This window comes from Halichoeres trimaculatus, unplaced genomic scaffold (assembly GCF_033239565.1).
Source record: "Halichoeres trimaculatus isolate MK-OKI-2021-1 unplaced genomic scaffold, fHalTri1.1 fHalTri1_scaffold_14, whole genome shotgun sequence".
In the NCBI taxonomy this organism is placed as follows: domain Eukaryota; kingdom Metazoa; phylum Chordata; class Actinopteri; order Labriformes; family Labridae; genus Halichoeres; species Halichoeres trimaculatus.
Genome location: NW_027437192.1, coordinates 16,647,881 through 16,671,869, shown reverse-complemented (window position 1 = coordinate 16,671,869; position 23,989 = coordinate 16,647,881). Strand labels below are relative to the sequence as shown.

Genomic DNA, 23,989 nt, shown 5'->3' with positions numbered 1-23,989 from the left:
GGCTCGATTATATTTCACGTTGCCGGTCTCTTTTCTTTGAACTTTTAGAATATCAGAAGGAGACAAAAAAGAAATAAATCTGAAGCTTGACTCTTGTTAGTCATGTACTCCAGGGCTATTAACATGTAACTAAAAACATGATCAAAACCATTTCACTCACTTAAATAATGATTAAAAACAACAAACTGAAACTTTATCTATTTACAAACTAGTTCAAAACCTTGAAATTTTAGACTTTACATTACTTCTGTTAAATTTTCTTCATACATTCAGTGTTTAACAAATTCATAAGACCACCTGTCATAAAAACAAAGGAAACTTTAAAAACTTAAATTCAGACTCTTTCTCAGTGAGTTGTGACGCTTCAACGTTTTCAACAGGAAAGAGGAATTTCAATCTGAATTCATATATTTATTCCCATAATTCATCTGGAAAACTCTCTGGGAAGTCAGATGTTCATCCAGAATACCATTAAACCACTAAAACACATTTTTCAGTCCAGGATTGACAGTAAAAAAACTGTGACATAGCAATGAAAAAATAATGTGCTTGGCATCTTCTCTGCTGTTTTATAAAACAGTGCTTTCAAAACTTTATGGATAACAACATTAGAAGAGATTAGATTAGATAGGAACTTTATCAATCCTTTGGCAGGGTTCCCTCAGGAAATTCAGATTCCAGCAGCAAGTAACAGCATAGTACAAAAAAGATGTGCAGAATAGAAAAGAGTAGAAAGAACATAATAATAATAATAATAATAATGATAGTTATAATAATAAAAATTATAGCAGCAGCAATGGGGATTTCCAGCATAAACCACAAGTAGAAGTTAAAATGTTTGTAAAAAAAATAAAAATAAAAATGAGATAATTAACATAAGCACTAACCAGGTAGAATAATTGCTATAAATAAACTACAATACTATTAGATAAACACTCAACACTGGAGCAGCAGTTAAAGTGACAACAGCAGTTAAAGTGACGGGAATAAATAGATAGATAAACTAAAATTAGGGCTGGACAATTAATCGGATTTTAATCGTGATTTCAATTTTGCCATCTGTCAATCATAAAAACAATATAATCGAAGAAAAACAATTAATGGCCACACAGTGTAGATGTATGCAAGTTCCTGTGCTTCATAGCTCTTTTGTGTTCCATGTGCAGCCACAGTGAGTGTGTGTGACTTATGTGTATCAATAATACTGTATGTGCCACTTGCTGGTTCTTTAAAGTTGTGTTTAAATCAGTACTGAAGATTTTTAATAAATGAGTAATTGTGTATATTAATCATGATTTCAATATCATTTAAAATAAACGGGATTCTTATTTTTACCATAATCGCCCAGCCCTAACTACAATGCAGATATGTTTAACATGATTTGATTATAGCATTAAAGATATAATTTTGATGAAAGAGCAGGCACATCCTGGTGGATTAACCATTACAGAAACAAAAGAAATATTTTGGTAATCAGTGATATGCTGTTAATTCAGGGCATTTAATGCACTGTATGAGACACAAGTGACTCTCACTAACATGTATGAGATGATCTGTTGTCCTGGTATGTGTGGTTGATGTTTTAGTCTGAGAAATATTAACCAAGAAATAACGTCATCGTGGTCACTAAAAGTTTGGCTAATCGCTAACCTTTAAAGATAAGTTTGTGTCATTATCAGTTTTATATTGTTGCCTTCAAACTTCTTGAACCCCCTAATCCACTCAGCTTTTTCAAAACTGATTGATAAAAGTTTCATGTAATGTATGAAAACTCTTAAATCATCTCACAAACATAGAAGTGTTTCAACAGAGGAGAGTTGTATTTCATTTTTCCTTGTTTATCAAAACCTGATCTGAGTGCCTGCCAAACAGTTCAAGTGCACTGGGAACACCCATAACTGAACGAACGCAGGTTATTGTAGGTAAAAGACTGACAGGCTCTTTGTTTGAAATGAGACTAACTCATTGTGAAAGTCAGCAACATCAGTTCTGTGGATGCCAAACATGCTCATATTTTCGTTTTCTTCTTCTTCTTTAACCGCACATAGGATGCACTGTTTTACTGCTGTTCATGCTGTTGACTTTTTCCCTGAAAACAAACACAGCTATGTTCATGTTCGGAGTTTCTCACCTGAACACTGTGTCTGCCCTTGAGGCCCAGCAAACATTTCTAATGCATGACTTTCTATGGAAAAATTTGCAAAGCTAATTTTGTCAGGCACTTGACCTACCTGCAGCGTTTATCTCTGTTTACATCAACTCACTGTTACCTCAGGGTGCAATATTTTGCATGCAAGGAAAACATTAAATCGTCTGCAGTAACAGTTTTTTTTGTGCTGTGCAGATGAATGTGTCTTATGTTTTGCATGTGTAAGATGTAAAAGAAATCATGTTCAAACACTTTTTAGTCAAACAAGCCCAAAGTCTACTCATGGTCAAAAATGAAAGAAGTGACTTTAATACACATGATATGCCTTCCTTCCTGTCTTTTCCAAATGTTGCACCCATATAGTCAGAAAGTGAGGCCAAAGATGAAGATGGTCCAAAATTAGAGCTGGGCTCAGCTTTAGAATGTGAGTGAAGCCTCATCAGTCATCAAGTGGACCTTGCTGGATGGATATAAACATGAATTTAAATGGTACTGAACAACCAGCCTGTGTAAACAGCGTAATTGCAATATGGTCTTAAACACCCAAGCTTCAATAGCAGGATTATGGCGGAGCGGGTAGACAAAGTCAATGTTTGATTCCTCGGGGGGAAGAAATCGAGCCGTCCTTGTGCGTCGGTCAATGACAGCCGCCATGTAGCCACTCTGCCTCTCTTCAGATTAATGGTCTCACCCAGCACAATGTGGGGATTTATGTCAAAATTGATCATATTTCTTTAAAATGCGAAAAGAAAAACTGGTTTCTTTTATGTATGTGTGTGTATGTGTGTCAGTCTTGTTCCCAGAGTTTCCCATGCGCTGGTCGGACTGTCAGGAACGCCTTCCTCTCCCACGGACCATACCCCGCCAAAGACAAGATACACCTGGCCAGAATCATACGGTACACTTACCTCTGTGTTAGTGTGTCTGTCTACGTGCAGCCCTGGGTCGATGTGTCCAGTGAAGCAAAAACTCTGACTCACCACCAGTCAATGTTGAGCCTCCTCCTGATTGGCCCATCAAGTTGTTTATGCAGTAAGACGGGCAAAGTGTGACGCAGACGGTCTGGGAATACATGCACTCTCATTTAATATACAGCACATGGAGAACATACAGCTGCATGCAAGAAACATATAAGCATCTGGACACAGCTATAAATAGATACTCTTAACTGTCATTACACACACTAACACATAAACACACAAACATGCACGTAGAGGAGGGGTTTATTCTGGGGCGAAGCAGGCGGAAAGTATTCAGTGTTTCATGGGAAAAAGGCTTACAGAGGACTAATGAATAATCAATGGTTATTGATTGAATAAAAAAAACACAAGCTGGTGCCGAGGGAAGAAATGTGTGTTTTTGCATGTGTAATAGGAGACTGTGTGGCTGTACTTGAGGGCTGAATGTGTGTGTGTGTGTGTGTGTGTGTGTGTGTGTGTGTGTGTGTGTGTGTGTGTGTGTGTGTGTGTGTGTGTGTGTGTGTGTGTGTGTGTGTGTGTGTGTGTGTGTGTGTGTGTTTTAACAGGCGCAGCTATGTTGGGGTGGAGCTGGTGCAGTGGCTGTGCGAGCAGTGTGTGTACGTGCGCTGTCGGACCACCGCTGTGCGCGTCTGGCAGGTGCTGCTGGAGCTGGGAGTCCTGCTGTCTGGTAAACCAACAAACACACACACACACACATAGGTACACACACTAGCACATGGAGGTCATAGTATGCCTTAGAAGTTACAGTAACCACCCCAACATCATCAAGTTTTCAAAAATATGGAAGTTACATGAAAATACAGACTGAACTGCACCAGTTTCCAGATAACTTGAGTTCAAACAGAGCTGATTCATGAAACCAAAATATGCTTTGTTTCTCTGCATTCAGTAAAGCAGAACTTTTCTCTGTGCTGTGGTGAAACGACACTCATTAGTATGCTGGAAATGACACTTCCTTGCACAAAGGGTTTAATATTCAAATGCAGTTAATGTTTCTTCAAAGAACGAGCAAACCTGATCCTCTTTAGGCCGCCTGCTTTTAGACATTTGCTTAGATTCAGTTCATTGGTCTGGCTAATCCACAATAGCTGCAACAAAGAGTTTATCCGGGTTTTATTGTCACCACTGTGTCCTTTGTCTTCCTCCTGAGCTAAAAAGTGTCTGCTTTAAACCACCTTTCTATTTTATACCATTTCCCAAATCAGTGTGTACTACATCAGCACAGGCTCTTCAGTTTTATTGCACTGAGATACACGCCTGTTGGATGGTAATTATTATCCAGCCTCAGATCTTTAGGGACTTAGAAAGAACATTTGACCCATTTTAATGGCTTTTTAGATTTTGTGAAATCATCACAGCTTCACAGATTCATCATATCTTTATGACTGATACAATGAGAAGAGCGAGGTAAAACAGGGATTACTTTTTAAGTCTTTCTTATCTATTAAAAAGTATAAATTCAGAATAAAGTTACCCAAAACATTTTTGGTGTATAGAATGTTTAATGTGAAATTATCTTTAAGCAGCCTTAAGAATATCAGTATCTCTTAAAATATCTTCTGTAACATACTGCTAAAGCCTTTAACTTTGACTAGTATATATTTTTATCAGTACAGTAATGAAAAATAAGAAGTAGCACAACTTTTCATCTTATTAAATATATTGAAAACAGTGATAACTCTTACTTAGTTTTTATAACTGTGAAAGAAAAACTCATCTGAAGCCCTTTATGTAATAATAAATGTCTGTCACTTTTTTTCATTTTGGCCCAGAAAGCAGACAATTACATAACAGTGTCACTTTTTAAAAATCAGCCACTGTGGCTCCAAATTGTCAGCCTCATGTGTGAGACACATTCACCTGATTATAAAAGGAATTATGGAGTTTTCTTCACTGTAGCATGATCAGCCAATGTTTTTATTTGTCATTCAAGATAAGGAACTGAACATCCATGCTGTAAAACCTGAGCCCTCAAACTATTGAAGCAGTAGATAACGAGCGTTTTTAGGTAGTTGTCATAGTGGAAAATGTGTTAAAGAGAACGGTTTTATATGATCCTGTGACTTTGTGACTTCTCTTTCCCCAGTCGACCAGCGAGTGGTGTTTTCTGACTCAAACTCATATTACCAGTTCAGCTTTGAGGAGTGTGACTCTGCCTCCTGTGAGTTTCGCTCCAATGAAGCTGATTGGCCGGAGGCCGTCAGGCTCCTCCTACAGCTCGCCCCATACGTCCAGTTCCGCTCTGGAGGCGGATCCAATAGTCCGTAAGTGTCCCTTTAAGGTTGATTTTGAGTCATGCTGTGATTGGTTGTACTCTTTGGCTTTCACTGTAAAAAAAAGTAAACCTTTTGACCTCTAACTTACTTAATGGAAAATGTAGACTAAGCCCAGTGGGTTAACAGTGTCACTGTTGGTGAGGGTACAGCGTGTTTGAGAAATTTTACACCTGTTACAGTTCAGATAATTTCCTGTACGCCTAAAAAGAGAGATAAAAATGATGCAATATGCCATTAGCTATTTGTAAACTGTGATTGGCTATGAAGATGACATTAGCTAGGAATGCAATAACCAAACAATTAGTAAAGCGAGCATCTTAACCATCACTAAAAGCTTTTAGGTATATCTACTGTTCCTTATTTTTTTGCAATATTTATGTTTACATCATAGTGGTCTGAATCACCATTTGTACATAAATGAATGAATTTATTAGTATTTTAAATACTGTATTGTAGGACTGAATCGTGGGTTCTTAAAGATGAAATGCAGCTTTGTCACAAGGTCTGATGAGGGTTGTACTTGTAGCCTAGGTTGGTGGAAACTGGTGAATCGTTTCAGTTCTCTACTACCTCGATGAAAACAAGCACCAATGACAGGTCGCATTTTGTGGAGTGATACGGTTCAGTATAATTTTGATCAAGAAAATAACCATAGCTACATGTAACAAGCACATGCATGCAGATGTTTAGCTGCAAAGAGGACTAAAGGCTGATGGTGGAGCTCTATTAACTTTAGCCACATTTTACAAAATGATTTAATATCATACTTTTCATCATATCTTTTTCAAACTACACTGTTTTTCAATATCAACTGTTTCCTGTGTGTTTTCTTACCATTGAACATTTTTAGCTTAAATGACAGAGATCCATTGCATTGGAAGATCCTTCATACTTAGTTGAGGCTCTAGTGGAGTAACTCTGCTGGAGGCTATAGGTCATATTCAGAGTCTCTGCTATTAGGACCAGAATGTGAAACTTTTGCAGAATGTAGATCATAGTTGTAGAAGTTGTGATGCACTTGGTGGTCTCCATTGACCTGAAGAGGAAGCTCATCCCTCTGTTGATACACCAAAGTAGAAGTGACAGCATTTCCGTTCAGATTAAGATTGAGGTCATTTGTCTGTCTGATGATTTACTCAAAGTGACGAGTGATTGAGTTTGTGGAAGTTTTGGTGCTCACTCTTTCTCTTTCAAGTACATGAATGTTTTGCTAACACGCACACACGCACACACAAATGTACTGTAAGATCTTCCTCAAATCCCTGCTAGAAACTTAATCTCTATTCACTTTTTTAAATCCTCAATCTGCTTATGAGACACATGTTTGTGTGTAGGCGCCCACACCTCCACATCCGTAGGAGAAACACTCTCCTGCACCAAATACTGACACACAATATGACCACTGATAAACATGACACAGGCTCTTACACACACACACGCAGGCACACTCAGACGCATACATGCAGAGTGGTGTCAGCCAGAGTTCCCTGCCTTACTGCTCCTGTGTGGGATTCCTGCTGAGGCTGCGACTGAACTCAATCTGTCACTCAGAGGAAGAGAGAGACGAGTGCAGAGTGGGTATGAGGAAAAAAAAGGATATATGCAGAGTGAGGAAACGAGAGCACACGTCAACACATTCATTTGACTGTCGACTTCAAAGGGCGTATTCACAGACGCCAAGGAAAGAGGAGGAGAGAGAAGGGGATCGAATGTGATACTCGTATAACTCACTGTACACGCTTCTGTGTTCTGTACAGTGAGTTCATGTACAGTGGATGTAAAGTGGATGACATGTGTGACTTGGAGGTCTACAGCAGGGTGTCTCACCAAGCTGTCAGAGTGCAGACTGCAGAGGGATGAGTGGATCATTGATATTTTCCTTGCACGAGAGATGTATTAGCACCTCAGAAAAAAGCACGCCACTTTTATAATCTGTGAGATAAAAAATGTACAGATACGCTTTTTCCAACAACAAAGGGCAGAATCCACCTGTGACTACCTCAGTCTAACGTCATTACATCTCTCACCTGTGTAGTTAAAAAATGGTATGATGGTAGCAGGTGGAAAATGTGTGAGTGAAGATGCACCACAAGTGTTTCCCACTCATCCAAGACACCTGGGTGGGTATATATGCTTCAGCATTAGAGGTAGTTACAGAGGTGTTAGGAGAAAGGAACACTGTGCAGCTGTGGAGCTTGTGTGTATATGTCAAGCTCCCAATTGGTGTTTACCTCCTGCATTCACGTGGAATAATTCTGCATTGTGAAATAATAAACAGAGACAGCGATATTGTGCCTTGGAGGGATCAATACGGAGGTACAAGGATGTGTTGATGGCAGTAGAGTTCCTTATTGCAACATAAACACATTGCAGTTTTTCAATTTGTTGCAGTACATACAGTTATTTTGTATCAAATCAATGTTTTCTCACTGTGCCACTGTTCAGTTATCTTTTTAAGTAGACGTCTGAGTGTAATTCTTATGCTTTTTCACCATTTAATCAATCGATCAGAGTGAGAAGTACTAAATTTCTATGAAAAACTGTCCATTGAAAAAAGCAAAGCATGGTCTTGAAACCTGAGGTCTTTGTGCTGTGGTTGTCTTTGGAGGCAGAATGATGTTTAAAAAAAGAGTATTTCGCACCTAAAAAGTAAAGTTGTTACACCGTCACAGATTAGACACGAGAGGGGATTTAGCATTCAGCTCCTTCGTTCTGTCTGTCACTTCGACCCAGCTGCTGTCTGTGTCTCTCTTTGGATGTTACACCATTCTCTGCGGGCAACATCTCTCTCACACTCACACTCACACTCAGCTCTCCCACCGTCTCACACATCGCCCCCCCCCCTCTTTTTGTCTCACACTCTTATTGATGCAAAGGAGAGTAGCTGTAGTTGTGAAGAGGAAACAACTGATGTAACGTAGCTGGCTGCCTCCAAGTCAATGATGGCCGACATATCAGGAACAATAAATCAATCCATTGATTGATTTTAGATCTTGATACTTTTTTTTTCATGAAAACATAGTGGTAAGACTAATATAGTGTTGTAATTAAAATTACACCCTGGTGTGGTAGTTGTGTCTGAGCATGCTTAAATATTAAAAAGTTTGTTAAAACACCTGTTTAAGTCAGCAGTACACATGGCTGCCTCAGGGTGCTTGGAGCTGAGGGTTTTTCTCTTTGAAATTTTAAAATGAATGTAGAATATGGAGAGTAAATACAGTGCAGCAAATGATATGACTTACTTGTTAAAAAATGTAGAAAAAGTCAAATACATTCTTTATCTTGAAACACATGTCGCATTGTATCTGTTTGAAGAAAGTTTCATATCAGGGGCTTATCTGCATCAAAGTAAAGATGCTCGCATTAGTCTGTACTGTTGAGACAAAATGTCTAAATGAGAAAATAGTGCAGAGAGATAAGAAATGCAGCTGGGTGTAAATAATGCTCACTCTTTACCAGTTATGTCTCTTTGTTAGAGCTTCAGTAAATGAGAAGAATCATCTGATAATAATAACTTGATACATGGTGGGGCACTATCAGCAGACAGCTATACATCCTTTCTGTGATTTGTATTATGTTGAGACCATAGACCATATAAAACATGGACGTAGTGTCACCGACGTCACCCGTCTGTTTCTGAAACGGAAAATGAAGCATATCGGCTATAGCAGCCATATTGGTAGTGGCAAGGGCGTTCGCGCACAGCCATAGGACGCCTGTCGGTCATGTGTCTCGTATTCTTAGACCAGAGGTTGCCGCTTGGTTGAGACGAAGAACACGTGACAAATTAAGGGTGTTTTCATGTGTAGCATTCTCAAAGTAGGGGGGGGACAACAGCACAGTGGAATCCCCACAGAGGTAGGGATGCACGATATATCGGTATCAATATCAGTATCGGCCGATGTTGGTCATTTTTTTAACATATTGGTATTGGCCAATGTATTAAAGTGGGCCAATATTTACTCATTAGCCCCTGGCCATTTTCAGAGCATGTTGAATAATTTTTCAAGACCCAAATAAAATTGTTTTCCATGACTATGTAAACTACTTAAGAAGAGTGGACCCTCCTCTTTTATGTTTTTCTTCCTGCTCTTGATCCAAAAAAAAAGACAAACGTACTTTTTGATCGCGTTCATCTCGGGCACTACATTCTTTGATCCTCTCCATGGTCGTCTTTTCTCATGATCCTGCTGCTCTTTCTCTCTGAACTACCTCGACACATCATCTCAGATTTTTTTTTTTTACCAATATTGATATCAGTAAACATCGGTTGACACCATAACAGCAATATTAGAATCGGATATCAGTATCGGCCAAAATGTTCATATCAGTGCATCCCTACAGTGTGGCCATCAGAGCTGATTGTTTTTCATTGTTCCCCACCGTGCTCATCAGGCGTATCAGTCCTTTGTGAAGTACATTTAACCAGAATCCGACATTCATCACACGGCACAGCGAATTAAAATTTACGGTTCACAGTGAATCATCATGAACATACAGAAAACCCTCTGTAAACATGTCTTACCTGGTCTCCTCTATTATTTCCACTAAAAAAATACACTAGTTTCCATCAAATGACTTTCTCAGCAGGAGAGTCTGTCTCATTCTCTCTTCCACTTCATCTCCTGTTACTGTAAAGCTTCAATCTTGCACTTTAAGTGCTTTTTAGAAAAGCTGTGTGAGTAAGTCATTAAAGTTTAACCAGATTCTGCTCGCTGCCTTTTCAGCAGAGGTCACCGCTTGGGTTCATTTTAAAACGTATTCAGAGCCAAGGTTAGCCTCTATGTGAAGCAGGCAGGGAGAAGGTCAAGTTTTGATATCATCATTATATCCTTTGAGCAAATTTAACCACACAACTTATCACAGTCTACCGTCTACAAGTTGCACATATTTTTCATCTAGACACAAAACAATTAAGAGAGAAGTAGTGACATGAGCACCTGGAACGTGAAAAGCAATTCAGCACAATAAAACACTTATTTTTACATTTAAAGCTCAAAGGAAGACCTTGCTAAAAGAAATGTGAACAACCAAAAATGCCTCAGTCTGCATAATAAACTTCTTTGCAATAGCTGTTGATAATCCAACATAAATGAGTTGAAATGGATAAAATATTTCGGCAACAAAACACAATCACAAATCTTTGAACTCCCTAAAAAAATAACCTGTTTGTTCATTATAATACTCAGTATTGCATACAGCAGAGTACCTCTTTACATTTGTTGCTTTGTTGCCTGTAGAGGCGTCCGTAGCTAACAATCATGCTGACAGTTTCCTCTCAGTCTTCTCTGCTTATCAGTGTGCAGGAGGTGCAGAATTGCCAGGAGCCTAAATATGACACCTTTGCTTTAGAAGGAGAAAACACACTTGCTTGCTTTGCAGAGTGCTCTGATCCAAAAAAGGGCAAAAAGCCAAACAGCGGAGAGCTGGCAGAATGCTGAAGGAACAGACACCAAGGTTTTAACAGAGATTACCTCCTCCTTCTCCATAAAACCTGCAAGCTTTCAGTCTCGTGTTTGAACGCAGAAATTAGACTGAAAATGCACAGGCGTATGCTGCAGGGGAATGTTGCAGTATGTTATATTTATGATGCTTTACAGAGAAAATATACAGAAAATATACTGGTGGGCTTATGAGTGGGATCTCTGCTCTGCTAGATCACAGAGCATGTGCGCACGTGCTTGTTGTGGGAGGCGTAGCGAGCACCAATCACGTTAATCCTCCATCAATACTGCTCTGTGCTGCTTAATGATCGGTGACACACCCCCCACTGTGCATCTGCTGCAGCCCTGCTACATTACAGGCTCATGGTGAGTCACCAAATTACCAAACCAACCCCAGCAGAAAAAACTTAATGACCCTGATAAGAACAGATTTAGCATGACGACTTAGAATAGACTTTAAACATCTCATGAGATGCTAATGGACGAAAAAATGACAAAATCCCGACATTTGATCAGAAAAAGGAAAAAAAAGAATATTTAACACGCTTTAAGATATCTATTGATTTACCTGACACTCTCTTTCTCTTTAAACCAATAGCTGAAGGGTTAAGCTGCATATAATTACCTTTCCTCCTGTTTCTTCTTTTATCATTCTCATACCAGATTACAGTGCAAATACACATGCTACTAGCACCACTGGGATCTGTGGACAAAACCAAATTGTATGCAAACTTGTCTTCCAGTGTCTCAATGGGTGTGTGGTGTTGTGCAGTGCAGAGGCAGTGTGTTGTGCTTTTAAAAAGAGCACATTACATGAAGGGCCACTGGGTGCACTCAGCTTCGATGGAAGACAAACTGTAAAACCTCATGTTATTGCTTTGGGAATTATGTAGAGTTTACCCCCAAAACAACAAGCTGTTTGTAGAGCAAACATGCAGGTATGCAGAAATGACGTCAGAAACAAATGTGTTCATAGAGGGCTTGGAAACATTTGAGGCAAGAGCCACACGTGTATATGCAGTCTGAACACATACACACACAGCCCACTAACATCAATAGGAGGGTGTGTCTGGGAGCTTCGTTTTTTTTAAACTGAAACCACATGAAAGAGACACACAGGGGGGTGCAGTGAAGGAGAGAGGCTCCATACAAATACATTCAAGCAGTGAAGAACTGGTGGGATGGGAGGAAAACTGAAACTGAGATAAGACAGTGATGCAGGAAAAAGACAGTGAATACCATTAGGTTCATTCACAACTGATAACTTGATTATATTTAAGAACTAGAAAAACACTCAGAGAGCACAGACCTCCAAGCATATTTTTGTTGTGATGCAGCACTTAAGTCCTACTTTAATGTTATACTTCCTTTCAGCAGACTGTCTGCTACAGTTTGGTGTTAGTTGCAGGTTTGTCCGATAATTTGACCTGACAGCGTTGGAAATTATGATGACCCAGTACATATTTCATGTTTTCTGTCAGAAATTACCATGGCCTTTTCTAGTATTGTTTTGCAAAGCCATCTGACCATTTATGGCGGAGTTCTATACACATATGGTGAAAACAGACCTATCTCACAATGATAAAGAATCATTTAAAAAAAGAACATTTCCTGGAAATTTAATCAAGATCTGTTGGTTAATTTTTGGGTTATGTTGTTCACAAACAAACTGATGGACAGACAAACTCCCCCAATATCATAACCGCTTTGGCGGAGGTAATAAATAGTCACTTAGTTGACATGATGTCCGGAAAACTGAAAAAAAACCCACCCAAAACATCTCAGAGTCTGAAATTTCAACTAAGGTCCTAAAATTTCTTGATTTTCCAGTTAAGAGTTTAAAATGAAAAGATGCATTGAAATTCCTGCAATGATGTGTCATGAAAACACTGTATTTTGTGAAATATAACCATTAAGATACAATTAAATACTCATATCACATCTACACCAGCCTGGTCTTATTCTAGCTTGGTGTGAAATGCACCTTTTTTATGCCTTTGCCTCCAAAAAAACTCAAAAATAAACAGGCACCACTTTATATCTGTGTGTAACTACGAGGCTTCTTGGCACAAAGGGTCAGGCAGAAAGGGGTTTATATTTACTTAAGCCTTAATTAAAATAGACAAAAACAAGAAAGTTCCTCTGCCTGTAACATCCGGTCCAGCTGCGGGAACAATAATGTGTTTAAGGCTTGTAGTTCTCCTCTGGGTTTACCAGGGGGCAGCGTTGAGAGGACCAAAGTGTTTGAACAAAGTTTTCCTCTGGAGAATGTTTGATCTCAATTATGCACTTGTCAGCTGCATGTGTAACTAACTCTTTCTCTCTGCCTATCCCAGGTCAGAGGAGGACTCTGAAGGCAACAGGGACATCTGCAGCGAGATCCTCCAGATGAAAGCTCTGGAGAGGCTCACCTCTACGGTCAGTGTGTGCACAAGTTACATCTAGAATTGCTGCATTATTACGTGATTGTGATGTTCCTGAGTTGATGACTGAAATGGTTTTTGACACCTTCTCTCCTTCAGGTACAAAGTGAGTTGGCGGCAGCTCTGGCCCGCAAGACTCGCAAAGCTTGTAAGTTTGAAGTGTGTTTTTTTTTACCACACTCATCTTGAGAGTACAGAGTAACAAAGTCAGTGTTACGTAAAAACTGTGAAAAGCTGTCACTGATTACTTGATTCTGTGTTTGTTTTGCAGTATCAGAGCAGGACTCTGAGACTACAGAAACAAGCCCACAGGAGCCTCGCACACCCAGCGAGGAGAGCAGCCCGGTAATGAGCACACACTCACTGTGGTGTCCCAGCCATAATCTTAATCCTGTCAGTTACATCTGTAACTGTCTTACAGCAGAACTTAGAGCTTTGTATCCCAGTGAGGGTCAGAGTAGGTCTTTATGATAATAGCATCCTTGATGCTCAATATGATCCTGATTTCTGAGGAAAACAAGAAAACATGTGAGAGCTTGTAGTTTTGTTTAACATGAGAGAATCTTGAATTGTTTGGGCATAATGATTTCGACAAGCTTTCTTAGTGGAGACAAAAACAAAGGTCAAAGACATTTTATAAACCAGCTGCAGCTTTTAAGTAAAGTGATACGTTCATGGTGTTTTTCTGGTGTTGCAGCATGCAAAGCTGCTTTTATTACTTCTGCTTCAAACACACATACAGTCTTTAAAATGATTATGTCTTCAAATTAGATGCCGTCCAATGCCTCTGGATAGTTTGATTGTAACAGCGTATTTTGATGTTTTCATCATAACATTTAAATTTTTGCACAGCTTTGTTGTAGATAGCCCCAAAGAACCGTGAAGCGTAGCACTGATTATAACAAAAACTGGCCCATTAAAATATGACTTGATCGTTTCTAACAAAGATCAGCTGGGGACGTAAATATCACAATGTCATAAATATTCAGATTACCTTACTCTCTGTGAAAGGTCACTGGGTGCAAATTGTTTCTTTGTGAGGATGATTTTAGAAAACAAGGTCAGAAGAGAGGAAGGCAAAGGGAGGCCTGTGTGCTTACAAACTTCTTTTTCTTCTTCCATCCATTATTAATTTCCTGATTACACCAGATAGGAGAGCAGGAGACGAGAGAAAGAATTGACTTTGAGGACACATTCTGGGGTTTCCAGCCAAGCTCTGTAAACAGGGATCCAGAAACCAGAAACGTGTTGTGCAGTGATGTTTGGATAACCCACTTCCTAAATCAACATTACACACGCACACACTTAAATTTTAATACTATATTTAAGAACATTTAACATCAATATTTGAAGTAAACACATAAAAGGGTTAGGAAAATTTCAAATACAGTTTATCATACAGTGTTATGATCCAGTTCATGTATTGCTGGTAATGTACCATCATCTATAAACAGAGGCAGAGGATGCAGGTTTGAGTCTGACTTTGACCTTTGTCAAAAGTCTCTTCCCCACATTTCCTGTCACTCATTAGATTCAGTCTTTCATTCATTTCCCGAACCGCTTATCCTGTTCAGGGTCGCAGGTGGCTGGAGCCTATCCCAGCTGTCATTGGGCGAGAGGCGGGGTACACCCTGGACTGGTCGCCAGTCAATCTCAGGGCTGACACACAGAAACAGACAACCATTCACACACACTCACACCTATGGGCAATTTAGAGTGACTAGTTTACCTGATGAGCATGGTTTTGGACTGTGGGAGGAAGCCGGAGAACCCATGTATGCACGGGGAGAACATGCAAACTCCACACAGAAAGACCCACCGTCCAACCAGTGACCTTCTTGCTGTGAGGCTGCAGCACTAACTGTTGCGCCACTGTGCAGCCCTGTAAGTTAGTTGTCAAGTCATATAAAGAAAAATGCCGATCTAAGTCAGCATCAGTGGTTTCCGAGTTGAGTTCAGGAAATGATGAGTTAGGATACAGATTAGAGCTGTTTTGGTGACATCTCTGTGGCATTTTAGACAAGAGCCACACATACAGCTCATCAAGTTGTAGTCACAGACACTTCTTGGGTCAATATGACATCGGTGATCGCTTATTGATGATGTGATGTCACAGCTTTATTTTGCTTATTAATGTTGATCCAAAATACACATTTCATTATTTTCTGCTCATGATTTTGTGACCATGATAGAGATAGAAGGCTGAATGTGGTCTGTAAATGCAGTGATTGAGGGAAAGTTCAGTGCACAGGTCTGATTGGATTCATCCTTCAATCTTTTGGTGGGTACAGGATCCACTGCAGAGCACTGTGGTCACATTCATCTTATTTGTCTGACATGTTTTGTAGGGAGATAGTGAAACTTTTCTGAACAGCTAAACAGCCGAGTCAACCCCACAGTCGCTGTGTTTTATTGCTTTCAGTCTTAGTTCATCACAGACTCAAAACACTAGCGCACTTTGAAATAATCAAGGACACAGTGGGGGAAAAGAGTAGTAAGAGATAGCCCAAGACAGCTACACAACACAAACGCACACAAAGGTTTATCTAGCTGTGTTGTGGGACAGGAAGTTAGAAACAGGTTGACAGGAAGCAGAAAGGGGCAGAGGGCTGAGACTGTGATATAATGTCTCTGTGTGTACGTGGCTTTTCTAACAGATAAGAGCCCAAGTCATTAGGGGGAGTTTTCCTAGTAAACAAAATGAAGCGTGGGAGTATGCCATCGCTCAGTGTGTGTGTGTGTGTGTGTGTGTTAGTGTGTTGGCTTCTAACACACCAACATGGCAGCGTGGGATAGTGGAGCCCACAGGAAGGGTTAAACAGCAGTGAGCCAAATGAAATACCCCTTCTGCCTCTTCCAAGGAAAACAAACCAACCAAATGCCCATCACTGGAGATAACCATCATACTTGCAGCACCCAAGGGAGCTCACACACACTGAACACACACACACACACACACACACACCCACACACACACAGGTCTATCCAAGGACAAAGCCATTAGTTTCTCTAGTTTCCTAAAGCTCTCTTAATTAAAGGCTTTGTGTCCTTTTTGTCTTTTTTTTCTCCCTTCTCTATCTTTCTACTCATGTCTTCAGGCTTTATTTTTCCTTTGTTCTTGTCGCTGCTGATTTTAAGACACCACTGTCTTTTTTCTCTTTATGAAAAACTTTATGAACTATATGAACAAAAAACTACATACCTGTCTGTTAGTGAGAAATCGCTCTCGTCCCCCTCCTTGCATTTCTGCCAGCTGAGATTTTATACTCACTCATCATACTTGATGATAAATAAAATCAAGGGTTGCTCATGTGGTGGAAAAGTTAGACCAAAATGCTCCCTTTGATTGGCGCTGGAAAGAAAGCAGTAAGGAGTAAGGATTTGCTGGTGTGGCCTTGGTATTAATGTTCGTCTCTTCCAGTTTTCTAAATGAATATTAACTCAATGAAGCTATAGGTCTCACGTTGGTTTATTTGCCCCTTAAGGTTTTGCTTTCTGTCACTGCACAAGCTGAAATCTGAGCAAGTGTTTCATCTTGTTTTTATTAAGGAAATGTCTCATTACACTTGATATAAGTCACAGTCACCTTAAAAGTCCAGAAACATGTCTTCTTTCAAGATATTAAGAGACAAAAATTAGGTCTAAATTGCTTGTTACAGGTAAAAAAAATCTTCCAATGGGGCGAGAAAACATGCTCATCGAGTTTCTTGAAATTAGAGATAATATCTTAATACAGGAAACTTTTTTTTAATTTCACAGTACTGATAGATTAACTTGTCAGAAAAAATTGAGACCTCATTTGTGTCTTTAAATAACTTAGTATAAGGTATTTTTCTGGACTGGTCAGGTGAATGTGACCCATTTTATGTCTAAAAAGGACATTATTTAGCTGAAAATAAGACATAAACACTTGATGAGATTTTAGTCTTCTAAGGATAGTTAAAGGTCCCATATTACGCTCCTTTTCTGCAGTTTAATATGGATCATTGACGTCTTTGGTCCAAAAAGCCAATAAGTCAAGCACAGCAGCATTGTTTCCAGGCTCTCATAGCCCCTCTGTTCAGAACGCTCTGATTTAGTGGGCGTGACCTTCATATGTAAATGAGCCACCACTGATACCACCCCGCTCTTCCGCGTCACTGAGAGCGGCGCCACGAGCTCCGAGTGCACAATGTTTAGAAAACAGCGAAGCTCGTTTACCGTAACATTACAGGCTAAAACAACAGGCTAACTGCAGCTAAAGTTAGCATCCTGAAGCTAACACAGAGACAGGGGGGACACTGAGGAAAAGCTCTTACATCTGCTCCACAGCACACAGCATTTAAAATACTCACTTTTCCAGGGTCTGAGGTTTGTTGGTAGATGGTTGGTAATGTGCCTGGATTCAGGACCAGTCTATTCACTAGCTCTCTGTTGGAAAAGCAGTCGGCCGTGAAGTGACTAGCACACAGATGCACAGTTTTACTGAGTATAGCTGGCACATTTCCTTGATAAATGAACTCTAGCCACGTAGTCTTGTCTTCTTCTAGATGGGAAGCTTGTGCATGGAACTATGTGGCTGTTTACAGCCAAAAACAAAGCAGTGATGGCTCCTCAACTTTGGCATTCTTCTCCTGGGGAGGGGAATGGGTGGGGAGGGGGTTCGGGGGTATCTTGCCCCGGTGAACCAATCAGGTCAGACTTGCTCCTGATTGGTCAAAAAAGGGAATCGCTGACATCAGCAAATCCCGGAAATTCCAAACAGCTTGTTTTAGGTCAGGATTTTACATCCACAAGCACTCCTAAGTACAGGTTTTGTCATCAAATATCACATTTTGTGGGCTGGGAGGAAAGCCAAAGACCCACAAATTTCACTAAAAGACTTAATAAAGTGATTTTTGCATAATATGGGACCTTTAGTATTTGGACCTAAACAGCATGATAAGATTGCTTTTTTGCAGAAACCATGTTTGAGAAATGTTCATGCCTTTTTTTTTCTCCATTTGACTCATGTCCCATCTGATAACATGGAGGAGGCGGGCCTTATGACTGCAGCCAGTCAAAACAGGGAGCTCCAAAAATATGTCAAGCAATGTCATGTTGTTTATGTTTTTATAATATCTGCGGTCAAAAAAAGCTTGGTGCAGGAGGTCGGGCCTGTGGTATTTGATAAAGAAAAGCACAAATGATAAAATTAAAAAAAAAAATAGAAGCAAATAAAGATAATGTTAAAGTCTGAGGTCATTGAACATCTGAAAAATGTAAACAAAGATTAAAGAAACCATTACACAGAAAGGGAAAAACATTCAAAGTTTCTCAAAGTATATAAAACAAGATCCATACATCTTTTCACATTTTTGGTTGTAAGAGCCATTTTCTTCACTTTCTATGTACTTCAGCCGGACTTCAAAGATGGCAACACGCTGTTTAGTCTGAACTATAGATGGGAGGAGGCAGACAGATGACACACACACCCCCTACAATACACACTCATCCAACACAGGCTCACACTCCCGCCCACTTACTCTACTAATCACAGACACACACACTTTCTCCAGCAGATCCTCTGACACAGAGCAGTCAGACTGAGACAAAGAGAGAGGTGCAACAGATAGAGGGAATTACACACTGTAATAGACAGAGGGAATAAGAGATGAGGAGGAATTAGAGAAAGAGATCAGAGAAAGACAGGATTAAATTTTCGGCTCATTCTCCTCACATGGACACAAAGAGCAGCTGAAAACTTGTCCCTGCTCAAACTTTTTGACTGTTTCCATAATGTCCTGGGACTGCGGGTTGAGATATGTCTTCATGCCTCCTGTGTTGCAGCTGGGCGGAGTGTGTGCATTGCGGGATGGCGGTGGCAGTGTTGGCGGTGGCAGCGGCGGCGGGATGGGGACCGTGTGCGGGCGCGAGGAACTGACCAGCCGGCTTGGATTGGAGGCCGTTCAGAGGCTGGCGAAGGACGGCTGTCGAATCCTGCAGAACCACAACTACAGGCTCCCTGACAGGAACCAGGCGGTGAGTAGAGAGCATGATGGTGGCACTTTGAGGTGTATTTCCAGTAGATTTCTGCAAGACTGAGGATGAGGTCTGCTAAACTTTTTGGGCTTTCACTAAAATCTGTAAGGTGAGTTGTGGCTATATGGTTATGAGTAGAGAGGAGTTGATGTCATGATGTGGTGAGTATTGTCGTCACATATAAGCTCTCACTCACAAGTCAGGTCTGAGTTGCTGGTGGAGTAAATCCTCATGGAGACCATCCAGATTTTTACACACGTGTACACACATTAGCAGCATGCGTGCTCTGTTTTGTACATGTTATCTTAGCAGATGCACAGTGTTTCTTCAGTCAGATCGCTTCAGATTAAACAACCAGCCGTCCTCCAGCTCGTCTTATGTGGGTGTTAATAATGGCTCAGTGCAATGTGATCTCACACTCCTTTCACAGTCTGTCAAGTGCTGCGTGTGTGTCTATGCTCACTTGTGCGTGAGAGTCTGGCGGCTACAGCTTATAATCATGTGTGGGATTCCATGACTCTGTGTGTGTGTGTGTGTGTTCATGCTCTGTTGGTGCAGTGGCAGGCTGAGTCAGTGTGTGCGCATAATGAGTGGGATGTTAGTGAAGCGTTGTGCTGTATAATCCTCTACAGTACACCTGAGGGCAGGAAATGAAGAAAAGGCAGTCTGATTTCACACTCACATCACCAGGCGCGTGTTTGGAGAGTCTAACGTGTATCACTTCAGCTTGTTGAGTGCGCCTGCAGCTCAGACTACGGGTCCTCCTGAAGAGCACAAGACTTAACTTTCATTTTGAGTGAACATGTGACAGCATTGCAGCTATTAATAACTAAAGATTGAAACTTTTTTTCTTGTTAAAGCAGGTATCAGTGTATGTGTCTGTAAAGTGTCTGTCTACCCAATGAGTGAAATTTTTCTTCGTGAGACAAATGATGATTGGTGTCTCTGCATCTCTAATTATGCTCAATAATTGTAATGGGTTTCATCTTTTGTTTTACCAAACACAAAAAGGAGCAAGCTGAAATTTAAAATTCCTCAGGTACACGACAACACGGATGCTATTAAAGGCATAAAAAGTCAGCACAATAAATATCATTTAGAACTTTTAATCAAGAGGCAACATCAGGTTTAGAAAAATAAAGCCTATGAGGAAGTGCTTGAAGTTGCTGTTCACCAAGAATCCACTTGAGGTGGCTGCAGAAAGATTGAAAACCTCATACACACCAAGCCAAAAAAAGAGTTTTAAAGCAGTAAAAAATATTCACTGCCTAGTTCAAAAAACAGCTTGGGTCTGAAGTGCTAATTTCTCTATCGACACACATTGTACTGGGGTGATTTTTTTCCAACTCAGCGGTTTAGAAGATATTAGGATCACAAGATCATCCAGTCAGAGACACAGCTCACGTGACCGACGGGCATCCTATAGCTGTTAGAAAGGAAGCTCAAAGCCCGCCTCATGTCCGCAGATTTGCTTCATTTCACTGAATCAGGCACAAATGGTTGACATCACGGAGAGTATGTCTATACTTAATGCAGTTTATGCTTTTAGCAATCAGGGCAAACAGTGAAAACATGCAGGGACAACAGCTGCATTTCAGCACAAAGCCTTTGTGTTCAAGCTAACCTTTTTACCTCTCCATCTCCATTTTTAAAATCCAAACATTTGCAGGGAAACCTGTAGGATGTCACGCATGAGGACTTGAGTTCAAATCTAAAAATGATATCCTCTCAGAATCCTGTGACAATCAGGTGAAAAGAATTGATGTGATAGTCTCATAGACAGTGTGGTTTACCAAAGAGCTATTCAAGAAATTGAAGAAGATGAATGTTGATGCATCGACACAAAGATGGTGGAGATAGTCCGTCAGAACTAGACCAAGTGATGGTAAAGAGTCTCATTTGTTTTTCTGTTAGAAGCTACGTTTCGCTGGATTGTTGTTGGTCATGACTGTATCCACTCAAATGTTGATCTTACTCTGAAAGTAATGAAATCGTATTAATCCATCCATGCCACAGGGTTACTCCTCGTTTATTTTGGACTGGTAAGAGGTCATCAGTCATTGTCTATAATCACGTGTGAGTGAAACATGTTGTCGAGGTTTTTCATTTCTGCCGTCTCACAGTGAAACTCCGGCTTTGACTGTGGCAAAAACCCAAACCAGGCAAACAGCTCGGCTCACCGCTCATTCTTTATTGGGTTGTCATGGCAATTTTTTTTATTCTTTTCCAATGACAGACACGCTCTGACAAACTGTGTGTGCTGTTTCCATGGTGATATAATTCACTTGTCAGTACAGTGTTTCAGCTTTATCTCTGTCTTTGTGTCTCTCGAAAGTGAGACTTCTGATCTTTTACCTGCACAGGGATTGAGGTCACTTACACTCAGGGGCAGACTTTAAGGACAGCACGTGACCCTTAAACATGTTTGTTAAAATGACTGGGTGTCAAATATGTGTGTGTGTGTGTGTTCCTGCAATCATCATTGCAGATTATGCTGACCTAAAAGCTTTGTGTTTTTATTTTCTTATCCATTATTTCCAGGAATCAGGCCTGGAGCTATCACAACACTGATATGGATTTGTTGCTTACAGCTCACACACACACACACACACACACACACACACACACACACACACACACACACACACACACACACACACACACACACACACACACACACACACACACACACACACACACACACACACACCAGCACACACACTCACACACACCAGCACACACACTCACACACACCAGCACACACACTCACACACAGGAACGGGAAGGGAACATAGAGTGCTTCCTTTAGGCTCTCTATGAGGCCCACCTTTCCTCTGTACAAATCGTCGTATCGTGTGTGTGTGTGTCTGTGTGTGTGTGTGTGTGTGTGTGTGTGTGTGTGTGTCTGTGTGTGTGTGTGTCTTTTAGAAAAAGTAAGAATGACAGCCTAGGAGAAAGATGTAAACTGGCAAAGACTTTTTGTGCATGAAGTCCTGAGTTTGTCGAGACTTTAAGATATTTTCCCACCATCCTTGTCTTGTTTCTTGAGCACACACTGAACTCTGTCAATCTGTGCGAGTGTGTGTGCTTGTGTGTGTGTTTTAGAGAAGTCTTGCACAGTTTGTGACCTTCTGAGAGGGGCACAGAAAGTGCATGTCTTTATTCCACCTCCCAAAATCTCAGACCTCTGGAGCATGAAGTCTGACCATTCAAAGGCAGAGACAGAGAGACTCTGCTGGAGCGCGTGAGAGGAGGAAAGAGAAATGTGTTTTTAGATGTGAGGAGAGGAGACACAGAGGAGGGGAAGGGTGGAGGTGACGTGTCAGTACAGACAGATGAATTGAAGGAAGGGATGGGGAGAAATGGAAGGAAAAGACAGACACACCTGTTAGGTGAAGGTCCTGAGAACTGACCTCAGAGAGGCAGTTTTGGGGGGGTGTTAAGGACTGTCTGAGTCCTGATGAACAGCAGCATAGATCTGACCTTTGACCTGTCTATGATAGATTACAGGAAGTGTTACATAACTGCATATTTCATCTGTCTGCTTTGTGTTTTTACCCAAGCCTGTCAAACTAATGCTGATACAACTTAACATGTATTTCTGGCTTGTGTCTTTTTTTGGTTTAATTTACAAAATAAGCACATTTTAGAAGTTTTATCAAAAGCAGTGACTTTTCTTAATGTCACTTCTTCTTGTATTTTCTCACCCCTTCCTCCTCCAACACTCCACCATGTCTCTCCGTCCTGCTCTCCCGTCTTTCATCTTGCTTTCTTTTCTTGTTATTTGTCCTCTCCTTCTTGCTCTCTTTCCTCTGTGTTGCATAACTGTCTGACCCCTCGTCACCACAGTGTTCTGGTGCATACTTTGTATGTTTTTCCTTTTCATATTTTGCATTCTTTCTCATGCTTAATCTGCGTCGTTCTTGGATGCTGCTGTTTGCACTTTACTCTTAAGATATAATTTATGTGTGAAAATGTGAGACATGCACGTAAAGTTACTTAGGCAGAGCGGATATGTTGTTAGATTTACTCTTGTGTTGGTGTGTTTTCAGAAAGCCTTTTGATGTTGTGGGTGCGTGTGTGTGTGTGAGAGAGTGTGTGAGTGTGTGTGTGTGTTTTCCTCCTCTCGGCTTCAAGTTGTTTTTCTTGGCATCAGAGTAAAGACTGAGTGTGTTATCGGAAAGATCAACAATTTGCTACTGTATCAAGAACACAGACTGCACAGCACTTTCTTCTCTTTTGTTTTTATCGTAGTTTCTGTAGATTTGGTTACATAATCTCCTTTTTTCACAGTATTTCTGCGCCACTAGTACTCGATTAGATAATTAATGTTGGAGAAAGACAAGGGTCAGTAGAGGATAAGAAGAGACTTGTAATAAACCCTCCTGGTTCATATTTAAACCCTGGATGATGAGAGTCCACCAGCACATCTCCGTTAGACCACTTAGCCGCCAACTGTGTTATCATGACATCACATCTGGGCAGCTGGGTGTGGTCTGGGTGACAGCCCAAAGTGTAATTAATGGCATACGGTGTCAGCTCTGTTTACATCAGGCTTCACTGCTTTTGCATCGGTTTGAAGCATCTCTGTGTTGCTAATCTTTGAGGACTCTCATATTCAGAGTATTAAACAACAAAAGGCCATCATTTTGTGAAAGGAAACAAAACTTTCACCTGTTTCTAACGGCTCACTCAATAAATATTAAGCTGTGCTAGG

At 40.5% G+C, this 23,989-nt stretch overlaps 1 protein-coding gene across 1 annotated transcript in view; it reads left to right on the top strand.

Moving 5' to 3' along the window:
• The window catches only part of rapgef5a (Rap guanine nucleotide exchange factor (GEF) 5a), a 69,287-nt gene that overhangs the window by 16,783 nt on the left and 28,515 nt on the right, over window positions 1-23,989 (top strand). Inside the window, exons 3-9 of the mRNA XM_074686548.1 lie at window positions 2,941-3,047; window positions 3,675-3,796; window positions 5,216-5,393; window positions 13,186-13,267; window positions 13,372-13,420; window positions 13,544-13,617; window positions 19,081-19,272. Of these exons, the coding sequence (XP_074542649.1) occupies window positions 2,941-3,047; window positions 3,675-3,796; window positions 5,216-5,393; window positions 13,186-13,267; window positions 13,372-13,420; window positions 13,544-13,617; window positions 19,081-19,272 (804 nt within the window). The remainder of the gene's footprint in view (window positions 1-2,940; window positions 3,048-3,674; window positions 3,797-5,215; window positions 5,394-13,185; window positions 13,268-13,371; window positions 13,421-13,543; window positions 13,618-19,080; window positions 19,273-23,989) is intronic.